Source organism: Pyrus communis, chromosome 6 (genome assembly GCF_963583255.1).
Source record: "Pyrus communis chromosome 6, drPyrComm1.1, whole genome shotgun sequence".
Classification (NCBI taxonomy): Eukaryota; Viridiplantae; Streptophyta; class Magnoliopsida; order Rosales; family Rosaceae; genus Pyrus; species Pyrus communis.
The window spans coordinates 26,862,262-26,875,314 of NC_084808.1; the positions used below are offsets into that span (position 1 = coordinate 26,862,262).

At 38.0% G+C, this 13,053-nt stretch overlaps 2 protein-coding genes and 1 pseudogene across 2 annotated transcripts; all 3 read left to right on the plus strand.

Moving 5' to 3' along the window:
• The first annotated feature begins 2,041 nt into the window (after window positions 1–2,041).
• On the plus strand, window positions 2,042–3,447 carry LOC137736340 (uncharacterized; annotated as a pseudogene).
• An 868-nt stretch (window positions 3,448–4,315) lies between these two features.
• On the plus strand, window positions 4,316–5,975 carry LOC137738171 (uncharacterized). The gene is made up of 2 exons (XM_068477797.1): window positions 4,316–4,724; window positions 4,869–5,975. Exons 1-2 carry the CDS (start codon window positions 4,405–4,407, stop codon window positions 5,713–5,715), a joined length of 1,167 nt encoding a protein of 388 aa, XP_068333898.1. The 5' UTR covers window positions 4,316–4,404; the 3' UTR covers window positions 5,716–5,975.
• A 2,870-nt stretch (window positions 5,976–8,845) lies between these two features.
• On the plus strand, window positions 8,846–10,308 carry LOC137736341 (uncharacterized). The gene is made up of 2 exons (XM_068475625.1): window positions 8,846–9,286; window positions 9,411–10,308. The coding sequence occupies exons 1-2, from the start codon at window positions 8,994–8,996 to the stop codon at window positions 10,306–10,308; spliced, it is 1,191 nt and encodes a 396-aa protein (XP_068331726.1). The 5' UTR covers window positions 8,846–8,993.
• Window positions 10,309–13,053: the final 2,745 nt, after the last annotated feature.

The window sequence follows — 13,053 nt, forward strand, 5'->3', positions numbered from 1 at the left end:
GAGACTTGATGGGAGGCCGGTGGCTGTGGAATAGGTGACATGTAGTAAAGACCATCACGCATCTTACCCGAACCAATCATCTTCCCTGAAGCCAAGTCCTGCAAAACACAAAAGGAGGGAAACAAAATAGCACAGCAATTGAGAGAGTCAGTCACTTTGCTAACGGACATGAGATTGAGGTTGAAGGACGGAACACACAAAACATCGGCCAAAGGTATGTTAGAATTAAAGGGTATGGTGCCAGTGCAAGTGATGGGAACTGAAGAACCAGTGGGCAAATTAACAGCGGGTATAGGTGGAGGTTTGATGGTGGTAAATAAAGTAGAATCAGAAACAATATGATCTGTAGCTCCACTATCCAAGATCCATGGCTTAGTAAACGCAGAATTAATGGAAGTAAAGGAATTCAAACCTGCGGCATGTGCATAGGCGTTCCCATTATCAGAGGAAAGTAAAGAGAGAGCATGAGTTAATTGTTGAATCTGATCCGCAGAGAGGGCACTCAATGGATTGGTAGTGGAGGATGCAGGAGGGCATGTTGGTTGCGGCATTGATGGCCCTTGAGGATTTGAGATGGTTTGTGCTGCATGAGCAGCATGCACGGGACGTGAGGAAGGGCCTCGTTGTTGTCGACCGTGTTTATTGCCGTGTCCTCCATTAGGGTTAGGAACCCACGTGCCATTCTTAATCTTGCACCTATCATCTGTATGTCCCCGTTTGTCACAGAAACTGCAATGGTATTTCAGAGTACGACAATTGTCGATGGTGTGTCCCTCTCGGTTGCAATGATCACAGCGTTGAGTAGAGTTGCGGGTCTGTGCTGCGGCAGCAAGGGAAAAATTGTCGGATGGCGATTGTTGATGTTGTTCTGATGTCAACTGACGTTGTTGCTCATGATTGCTGACAAAGGAATAAGCTTGATGAATGTTGGGCAATGGTGTCATCATGAGGATGCTAGTGCGAACGGTGTCGTGAACGTCGTTGAGACCCATAAGAAATTGCATAATCCGGTACTGTTCTCGTTGCTCATGATGTTTATCCATTAAGTTACAGATGACGGGGTCTTCATAAGCATCGAGTTGGGTCCAAAGATGCTTAAGTTCGGTAAAATATGCTGAGACAGTCATGGAGCCTTGAGATAAAGAGGCAATCTGTTTCTGGATTTGATAAATTGTTGGTGTGTTTTGCTGGGAAAACTGATGCTTGAAATCTTCCCAAATCTTGTATGCAAAAGTGGCATGAACAACTCTGTTAGAGAGATGAGATTCGACTGAGTTGGAGATCCATGATAGGATCATGCTGTTGCAGCGTGCCCATAAGGCATAGTCGCCTGGTTGTTTATCTTCCGAAGGGGGTTGAAGGGAACCATCGATGAACCCGATTTTATTTTTAGCACGTAAAGCATGAAGCATGGACTTGCTCCAGGAGGAATAATTAGTGCCATTCAGTTTTTCAGAAACAAGGATATGGCCAGGGTGGTCTGAAGGGTGAACGTAGTATGGATGTGATAAATCCATACTAGGGTTTTTGTTTGTGTTGGTGTCGGATGTTGAACCGTCTGTCATGGTGTTGGAAACTTTGCTAGGGTTTGATGAAGAGGAACTTTGCTAGGCTATGATACCAAATTAAATAAAGAGCTAGGTAGGTTCTGGGATGTATGCGAGAATGTGAGAAGAAGCAATACGGCTGAATGTGTTTCATATGTTTTACAGAGGCTAGGTAAGCCATATATATACAAGTACAAGATAGAAGAGTCAAACCCTAATTCTAATCCTATAAAGATGCTATCCATAATTCACGGGATAACCTTTCCTAGTACAAACACAACATTATTCATTGATTACAATATATTCTTAATAAGAATGGCGATTTTCTCACCTAAAAGTCAACTGGAGCAACAAACAATTGACTAAGTCAAATTCTACAAGTCGTTTACCCTCCAAGACAACTTATAAAGCACAAGAAAGCCTTTCCTTTTCTTTTTTTTCTTTTCTCTCAAGAACAAATAAGAACAACGGAGTGAAGAGTTTATTTTGCAAAAATGTATGTGACAAGGCCTCTGTCGATGTACAAAAAGTCTCCGGCTGATCTCTCTGCCTCTGCCGGAGGGTCCAAACTCCGGCATTCTTGTCGTCAAAGACGAAGAAACGATTTTCTGTTTTGAGTTATCGAATATCGATTTGATTAAAGAGCTGCCTTTCCCTCAGAACAAGAGCCTTGAGCTTTACCATGCTACTTGGTTTTATCCCAACAGAGATCTTCAGCTCCACGGAGTTTTCTTCATCCCAGTTCTTGGTCCATATGGGAAGGATAAAGGGTAAGTTTTTCTAGTCGAGTGATATTCTAATTAATGTAATTAAGTTATGGGAAGATAAATACAAACTTGTGCGCAGATGGAGAGTACAACTGATATATGGTAAATTTCAATATGAGGTTTATAACATTTTGTTTTAAAAAAAAAACCACATTCTAAGGTTGCAATGTGACAATACACTGCGTTGGCTAACTGACCTAATGAGCGAGGGTTGTAACATGTAGCATGATTTTGTTTTGCTGGGAAGGGTACACAAGTGCAAACGAGGATTCCATGGACATGGAAACATGCTGCTTCGACAGCTGCACAAACGATGTACTACCGAAACGTTTTGATCCCAAGGACATGTATCAGCAATACAAGATTAATCTTCACAAAAACATTATCAATGTGTCGGGTGGTTTTGTGGCCAGATCAATGTCCAAAGATGGGTACCCTCCGGAGGCATTGTGGAGGAGAGGGTGGAAAATCACAAGCTTAGCGTCCCCCGGATTTGAACTAGGTGATGCACGGACCTAGATGCCTCCCTACGCAGCCGTCTTCCGGATTTCAATTTCCCACTAAAGAATGTGGTTGTAGGGAAGTGGTACTGTCAATTCATGTTTGTTAAGGAAGAGACGCCGAAAACGTTGAAGGACATAAGGAACAGACCAATGTACTATGAAATGACACTTGAGCAGAGGTGGAAAGAAGTATTTGTGAAGGATCATAGTTTTCGACATGGTGAACGCAACGCCATTGGTGTGGATTTTGTTGTACAAAGTGAAGCGGTTATGGTGGGAGGGAGGGAACGTGGGTGTGATGAGAAAAATGGGGATGATGATGGGGTGGTTTTGCATAGGAGTTTGAACAATGTTGGGCAAGAGACAAGCGTGCATGGGGGTGAGTTCAACAATTTTTGAGAGGATGAAGTGGGAGCAAGGGGGGGGGGGGGGGGGGGGGGGGGGTTGGGTTGGGGAGGAGAAGAAAGGAGAGTGAGAGTTGAGAGGGTTGAGGAATTTGGGGGGTTGGGTGAGTGGAAGAAGTTCGGATTTTTTGTATTGGTTGAGAGGTTTTCTTTGACGAGAAAGGATGGGAGCTTGGTTTTTAGCCATGATTTCAGGCACACTAATCATAGGACTAAATGGAAATGAAAATTTCTCCTTTTTTTTTTTTTTTTTTAAACATCAATGGCACATAGAAAATTTTATTGATAACGAAAAAAAAAAGTTATACTTAATCCTTTTTATATTTATATATGCTATTTGTGTATAAAATTTCAGATTGAGTTTTTTTGCATTGTTCTAACGTCAAGGTTATGGATTCAGTTATGCTTTTTGAGGTACTATTTGATTTATGAAAGTGTACATTTTTTTTGTGAATCACAACCCCAATTCATCCAAGAAACACCTTTTGAGGAATGTTCACATAATTCTGATCAATGCTGTTTACAATGTCCATTGTTCACATAAAGTGTAAATTTACTTATGATCTAATGTGCAAAAGTAGAAAAATTTGTGTACAACAGTCGAATCAGGTGGATTATTCTACTCATTCACAAAAGTTCGTGATATCGGAGTTTCTACTTGCATAAAGTCATATGATATTTAAACATAGAGAATTTCATTTCTTTATAAGTGGGTTAGACAGTCTATTTATATGATATTTAAACAGAGAGAATTTCATTTCTTTAAAAATGGGTTAGACAGTCTATTTATATGGTTTGTCGGACACAAATTTTTTACCAAAACATGAGACCGATTCTTAGTTCAAAGCCAAATTTGTTCCAACTTACATCGTCATATGGCTCAAAAAGTCAAAAACAAGAATTATATAATATGTGATAGGGAAATTTCGTATTGACTATGAAGTGTAAGAAAATTCATGAATTCATTAGTCATTGTCAACCCACGATAGCCTTGGCTGCCAGCGTTACACGTGGCAAATCTTATCAAGAACCACATCGCGAATTCGCGATCAACAATTTACTAAGTCAAATTCTACAAGTCCTTTACCCTACAAGACAACTTATAAAGCACAAGAAATCCTTCCCTTTATTCCTAAGAACAAATAGAAAAAACAGAGAGTGAAGAATAAGAATTTCTGCAAAAATGTATGTCACAAGGCCTCTGTCGATGTACAAAAAGTCTCCTGAGGATCTCTCATTACCCCCGCCAGAGGGTCCGAACTCCGGCATCTTGGTCATCCAAGATGAAGAAGCAGAGCCTACATGTTGCTTTGGTCTATGCAAATCCCACAAGCTCCGTGACATGCCTTTACCTCAGAACAAGAATCTAGAGCTTCGTCATGTCACCCAAGTGGGACAAGTCCAACATGTTTCTCTTTTCTACACCGCCTTCATTCCGGTCCTTAACCAGCCTTTGGCTTCCAACCGTTACTACGCGATTCAGTCGCGTGGAAATCTTGAAGGGTATGTATGCAATCTCAGTTTGAGCTTGGTATTTTTGTAGTGGCAATATCAATTCCCATAGTAATAGTATTAATAGTTTTTTTGTTACCTAACTTGAAATACATTGTTAGTCCATGCGACTTAATTGATTTCGGTTCCATGCAGGCAAGCCTACACATGTTCAACAGATGAGAACTTGGGAACCTGCTGCTTCTGCACTTATGTAAAGGATGTGCCGTCACAGCCGTTCAATCCCAATAACATTTACCAGCAATATGAGATCCAGCAGAAACGAAGTTGCAATCAATTTGGGGGTTTTGTTGCCAAATCCATAGCTTCAGATGGGTACCCTCCAAAATTTCTTGGAAGAAAAGGGTGGCAAATACACACCTCAACTCCCCGTGACTTCCATTTAGGTGAAGCACTGGGTCTAGACGCTAAGCTACGCGCCCGTCTTCCAGATTTCAACTTCCCATTATCACTCACAAGCTCGAATCCGGTGGTTGTAGGGAAGTGGTATTGCCCCTTCATGTTTGTTAAGGAGGGAACACCTAAAGATCAAATGAGTAGGACAAGGTTTTACGAGATGACACTTGAGCAAAGATGGGAACAAATATTCGCATGTGACGGTAATTATAGCGAAGGCAACGCCGTGGTGGTTGATGTTTTTGTTCAAAACGAGTCTGTTGCTGTTGGCAGGAACGCGGAAGCTGTGCATGAGGAGATGGATGTGGTTAATGGGGTTATGTGGTATAGGGGTTTAGACAATGTTGGGGTGAGCTTAGGAATTGTGGAGAGGATGAAATGGGAGCAACAAAGGTTTGGATGGTTTGGAGGGAACGAGAGGCAAGTGAGAGTGAAAAAAGTAGAGGAGTTTGGAGGGGTGGAAAAGTGGAGAAAATTTGGTTGCTATGTTTTGGTGGAGAGGTTTGTGTTGAAAAGAATGGATGGAAGCTTGGTGCTAACTTACGATTTCAGACATACTCATCATATTCGGAGCAAATGGGAATGAAATTTTTGCTCCTTTTGGTTTGTGATTGAAAATTTCATTTCATTCTGTGCTTTTAGTGGATGTAATTAATCACTCGAAGTAATATCCTTTCCATTATTTTTTTTTATTCGGACAAAAATCTTGATCATTAAATAAGTACTATGAGTAGATTCATTTCACCTGTGTAATCTGCCCTTTTTAAAATAAGGGATATATTTCTTCAGCTTGATGTGTTATGAACCCATGCTATAGTACTATAGTGGGAGCAAGGGAGGGTTGGTGGGTGGGGTAGAAGAAGGGGAGTGAGAGTTGTGAGAGGGTTGAGGAATTTTGGGGGTTGGGTGACTGGAAGAAGTTGGGTTTTTTGTATTGGTTGAGAGGTTTTCTTTGAAGAAAATGGTTGGGAGCTTGGTTTTTAGCCATGACTTCAGGCACACTCATCAGGTTAGGACTAATGGAAATGAAAATTTGTCCTGTGTTTTTTGTATTTATATATGCTAATTGTGTACAAAATTTCAGATTTTGTACCGAGAAAAAATTTCAAATTTGGAATTTTTGAACATTTTCTAGGTTATGGATTCAGTTATGCTTTTAGAGGGACTATTTGATTTATGAAATTGTAAATTTTTTTGTGAATCACAAACCCAGTTTATCCAAGAAACACCCTTTGAGGAATGTTTACATAATTTTGCTCAATGCTGTGCCCCATGTTTTGTATAGTCAAACCATTCATTCACAAAATTATAGGGCCGTCACATTGGAATTTGTATTTACATGTAGTTAGATAGTATTTAAATATAGAGGGTTTCATTTTTTTTGTGAGTGAGTTATAATCCATTCAATCCGATTGTTGGACTTAATAATTTTTCCTAGAAATGAGAAGGATTCTTAGTTCAAAGCGAACTTTGTTACATCATCATATGGCTCAAAATCAAGAATTTATATAATATGTCAATGTCATATGGAGATTTCGTATTGACTAAGAATTGTAAGAAAATTCTTGTATAATTGGCAACATTGAACACAAATAAAATATTCAAAAATAATAGTCGACTAGAGCAACAAGCAATTGACTAAGTCAATTTCTACAAGTCCGTTACCCTCCAAGACAACTTATAAAGCACAAGAAATCCTTTCCTTTTTTTTTCCTACAAACAAATAGAAAAAGGACTTTTTTTTTTTTTTAGTACATCGGTATTTTTACATTTAAAAAAGTAAGAGTTCGGCTAAACTACATAATTGACAACTTAAATTTTTTTTAAGTGAGTCCAGTTTTCTAAGTACATGTTTTTATTTTTTAACATTCATTTTATATTTTTTTAAATATTAAAAATCAATTAAAATCTTCTAATATTATGCATTTTTCAACTCCAAAAAAATCTAATTAATATCTTATTAAAAAAAAAACTAATATACTAACATAAATTTTATCTGCAAAACATTATGCCCTAACTCAAGTAACAAATATATGAATATAATATACGTATACGAAAGATATGAAACATAACTAAAAGGTAACAAGAAATAACAAAATAATAAATAAAAAGAAATAATCAAAAAGATAATTAGGAAGAAATTTGATTTTTATAATAAATCTTATCATTGAAAAGATAACTATTGATAATAAAAATAATTAAATTCAAAGAATTGGGCTTATTTTAATAAAGTAGACTATTCCTATTACTGGCTAAAAAATTAGACATATACTATTTCTATTATTTGACTAAAAAATTAGACATATACCAATTTTCTTCATAAAAAAATAAAATAAAATAAAATAACAACAGAGAGTGATGATTCAGAATTTCTGTGAAAGTGTATGTGATAAAGTCACAATTAGATTTCAACCAGAAGTTTTGGAGGTAAGCTTCCAAAACAATAATAATGTGTCGTTTTTAACACCTCTCAACGTGATCGTCACATTGAAAATAAGTAGCCATATCAAAATAAGTAGCCATACCAATAATTTGCCGTCGTAGAGAACTATAATTAGACTTAATGCACCTTTCCGACCTGGTGCGACATACAATAGAAGACACGGGTGATTAAAAAAATAAAAAAACACTAGAAAACACGCGTTATGCCGAAAGGCCTTTTCCAACTTAAGGTGACTGAGAAATAAATGTACGAACCCCGCAGGCATTTGATGCAAATTGTCAATTTCTGACACTTTTCTTGTATCAACCGAAGATCAATCAAGATAAAGAGAAATTTTTAGTTGTGACGGGAACACAAGTAATACATCACGTGTTTTAATATGAGTGGTAGAAAATTTTATTTTTTTAATTATTTACTTTTTAGCACACATATTCCATAATTTGTATAATGACACGTGATATACCATCCGATATACCAGTCACATTGAAAAATCCCTCTAAGATTAGACCAAGACGTAATTATCAGCACTTGACTAATCTCTACCGCTAAAATCACATTAGAAAATTAAATAATAGATTAAACGTCAATAGGCAGAATTACATAACAAAAGTATACTTCGTGTTACCGTAATAACTTGTATCAAGGATACAAAATTCTACGTAAGGTCATTTGATGCAAATTGTCAATTTCTGACACTTTGCTTGTATCAATCGAAGACCAATCAAGATAAGACTACGACGTAATTATCAGCATTAGACTAATCTCCACCGCTAAAATCGCCAATAGGATCCCTTCCGGATCATTTTGATAAGGATTTTGAAGATTCGTAAATCGTGTTCGTTTATCGTATATTGTGTAATTAATTTTTTTCAAGTATTATTTATGTTTAATTTTAAATACAAATATTTAAAATAATTTCTAATCGTACGCTGTGCGATGAACGAACATAATTGACGAATCTCCGAGATTCTCACAAAGAGGATCCGGATTCCTAAAATCACATAAGAAAATTAAATAATAGCTTAAACGTTAATAGACAGACTCTCATAACACGAGTATACTTTGTGTTCTCATGATATCTCGTGCTAATGATACAAAGTTTTATGTAAGTTTTTTACGACGTGAAATTGTATTAGTAACATAAAATATCACAATATTAATATAAACGTGTCATATAAATTGCTCACCATACATCACCAGCTTTTTAAATATTTGCAGTGGCGAACAGTTTTCGGAATTACAAGAAGGTAAGCCATAAACCTAGGATATATAACGTGCAAAGGTTAGAGGTGCCTTCTCAGAAGTTTGACTTCCTGAATTTCTACAAATTAAACCTCCTTGTAATCAAGTAATTTCATCAAACCAATTTGAAAGCGAGCCAATAGTTCTTTTCTTAGACGTTATTTTCTTTGCTTACAAAAATGTATGTTACAAAGCCTCTGTCTGTGTATAGAAGGTCTCCTCAGTTACTTTCTCTACCGCCCCCGGAGGGGCCAAATTCCGGTTATCTTGTACTTCATGACGACGAATCAGTCGAGATAAACTGTTGCGGATGCGAGGACAACGTGGTTAGAGGTTTGCCTTTCCCTCAGAACAAGGATCTAACCGTTGGATATGGCTCAGATGACGATGCTGTTGCCTTCATTCCAGTGCTTAATCAACCCTTGTCATCCAATCAATACCATGTCATACGTCGACGAGGGAGACATAAAGGGTATGCATCTATATATACTCATGCATAACCTTAATTAATATGATTGATTTTTAATGTGGCGATATTACTGTCACATAGAAAAATTTAGATGTACAATTAATACCGGAACTGATTTGATTTGCAGGGAAGCATGCACAAATACGAGGGAAGAGGACACGGATATTGGCTGTTGCGGCGGTAAAAGTATTCCAAATGCTAAACCAAAACCCTTGGACCCGTCAGACATATATCAGCAATTTAGGATACTTCCCAAGGAGATGGGCAGCAGTCGTTTTTTTGCCAAGTCTGTTGATCCAGATGGTTTTCCTCCTTACTTCTTGAGGAGGAAAGGGTGGAGCGTGAGAATGAGCACGCTGGATCGTAACCAATTGGGTGAAGCCTCAGGACTCAACTCTTCACTACGAGCTAGCCTTCCCGGGTTTGATTTTCCATTATCACATGATTGCTCTGAAGTAGTGTGTATTGGCAAGTGGTATTGTCCTTTCATGTTTGTCAAGGAAGGAGGGCTGAAGTTGAAGGACCAAATGAAATATTCCATGTACTATGAAATAAAACTTGAGCAAAGATGGGAAAAGATTTTTGACAGCGTTAATGAGAACGCTGAAGGAAAAAAGAATCCTGCTGTGTTTGTGGATGCTTTTGTTCAAAGAGAGGTGGTTTATGTGGGTGGACAGGAGGCTGTTTGGGATGAAAGAAATGCGGGTGTGGGTGATATGTTCGTGTGGTTTAAGAGTTTTCATGGGGTGGGAGGGGAAACAAGTGTGGGATTGAGCATGAAAGTTTTTGAAAGAATGAAATGGGAGCAGGAAAGAGTTGGATGGGTTGGTGGGGATGAAGGGCAAGTGAGGGTGGAGATAGTGGAAGAGTTTGGGGGAAGGGGTGGTGGCGGGTGGAAGAGATTTAGTTGTTATGTGCTAGTAGAGAGGTTTGTATTGAAGAGAATGTCTACGACAGGAAGCGCGGCAGGACTACTTGCATATGATTTCAAGCACACTCACCAGATTAGGAGAAAATGGGAATGACAAAAATTTGGTTGCTACACCTACATGTACTGAAATGAATGGACGGGAAGTTTGGTATCGAGTCATGGTTTTCAGACACGCTGATCATTGTATTTAGGGCCGAAAAACTTCCGATTTGTCCTGTTTTCGGGTATACACTAATCGTTTTAGGTACATTATTGCAGTATTGTTCTTTTATAATGTTTCTGGACAGAATCATGAGCAGTGTATAAATAATGAGTGTTTCCATTATAATGTCTTCAATCTCAGGCCTTGCACAGAAAGACATTAAGCTTGAAAGAAACCTTAACTTCCAGCTTATGATGATCATGGAATTTTTTAACCTTCGAGATGTATGCTAACATTCCGACTTAATTAGCTACGCGCCTGTCTTCCAGATTTCAACTTCCCATTATCGCTTACAAGCTCGAATCCGGTGGTTGTGAGAAAGTGGTATTGCCCCTTCATGTTTGTTAAGGAGGGAACACCAAAAGATCAAATGAGTAGGACAAGGTTTTACGAGATGACACTTGAGCAAAGATGGGAACAAATATTTGCATGTGACGTAATTACAGCGAAGGCAACGCTGTGGTGGTTAACGCGGAGGAGATGGATGTGGCTAATGGGGTCATGTGGTATAGGGGTTTAGACAATGTAGGGGTGAGCTTAGCAATTGTGGAGAGGATGAAGTGGGAGCAACAAAGGTTTGGAAGGTTTGGAGGGAATGAGAGGCAAGTGAGAGTGAAAAGGTTAGAGGAGTTTGGAGGGGTGGGTAAGTGGATAAAATTTGGTTGCTATGTTTTGGTAGAGAGGCTTGTGTTGAAATGAATGGATGGAAGCTCGGTGCTAACTTCTGATTTCAAACACACTCAACACATTAGCAGCAAATGGGAATGAGATTTTTGCTCTTTTTTTGGTTTGTGATTGAAAATTTCATATGGTCATGTGCTTTTGATGGATGTAATTAATCGCTCGAAGTAATATTATTTCCTATTCAGACAAAAATCTTGATTATTATATAATTAATATACTAAAGTATGTATTTCTTCAACTTGATGTGTTACGAACTCATACTAAAATATTCAAAAATAAATGCACGTGGTATACCGTCCCATGTGTGACGTTCACACAGAAAAATTGAAAATTTCTCGTCAACTAGAACTTGAAGGTGAACTGCCATAGTAACAATTTGTCATTGTAAAGAAGTATAAATGCAGATTCAATGAACCCTACCAAGCAGGTGCTACAAATTAAACAATTAAAAGAAATCCAGATATTAAGCTGAAAGATTTTTTCCAGCTTAGGGTAATTGAGAGATGTTCCTGGCATGTGCTGCAATTTGTCAACTTCTGACTTCCCAGTGAAGATAAGATCAAGAGAGAATTATAATAATGACTTATTAAACTCGAAGCTACACCAGCAATTTCTGAATTATTTTCTAATTAATTTGTAATTAGATTAACTAATCAAATAACCGAATAAGTGCATGCATCTGAAGGTTGACTTCATTACCTATAAATTAAAACTCTTTGTAATCAAGTAAATTTCATATCAAATCAAATTGAAAGTGAGCCAGTCTTCCTTAAGGCCTAATGTATTTGACAAAGCCTCTGTCTGCGTGTCGAATGTCTCCTCAGTCCCTGTCTCTATGGCCGCCGGAGGGGCCAAATTCTGGTTATCTTGTACTCCATGATGAAGAACGGGTTAAGGTAACATGCTGCGGATGCGCTGTTGGCACTGATGACGTGGTCAGAGACCTGCCTTTCCCTCAGAACTACGATATAGGTGTTGGATATGACTCGGATGAAGACGTTGTTGCCTTCATTCCAGTGCTTGATCAGCCCCTGTCTTCCAATCGATACCATGTCATACTTCGGAGTGGGAAGTATGGACAATTTTATGTATATTTCATATGTAAAATAGTTTACAAGATCAACCATAAATAGGAGAGGAATACAAGAAAGAAAGTGGAGGAATGGTGCGGACGGGGATGGCAGCTCAGCAAGCATGAGTGAAGACCTGACCTCCACTATCTCTAACTTAAACTAATACCTAGCTTTACATTAGGGGTGGAAAAAATTCCCAAAAATCCCGAACCGAACCAAAAAAATCCCGATCCCAAACCAAAAATTTCCCAAACCGAAATTCCCGAAATTTTCGGGATGCTATCCCGAACCGATCCCAAAATTTCGGTATGGGATTCGGGATTGGCTTCTCGATATTTCGGGAATCCCATACCGAACCGAAAATATATAATATTAATTATATATATATATTATTCTTTTATAATTGATGCTAGTAATTTCTAATTCATGCTCTGCAACCTGGAATGCCCTACACCTTGCATATTTTTCATGTTCTGTTTGATATTCATGTGGATTTTATTATTGTTGCTGCCATGGCTGATGATTTCAGAAGGCTTGATTCTTTTGTCTCTCAACATATTGCAAAAAGGGTTTAATTAATTTAAATTTTGACTATGATAAAAACAGTCAGGCATGCCGGTGTTCAATTAAATGGTAGTGTGAATGAAATGAAATTCTTAGTTCATGAATGTGTTCTTGAATTATATATTTGAAGAACAATTCATAATTTCATATTTTAATTTGGGATTTCCGATTTGTCCCAAAATCCCGAAAATATTTCGGGATTCCCAAAATTTGGGATTCCCGAAAATTTGGTTTGGGATTGGTCTTCAAATTCCCGTCCCGAAAAATTTTGGTTTGGGATTCGGGATACTAGTTTCGGTATGGTATCCCATACCGA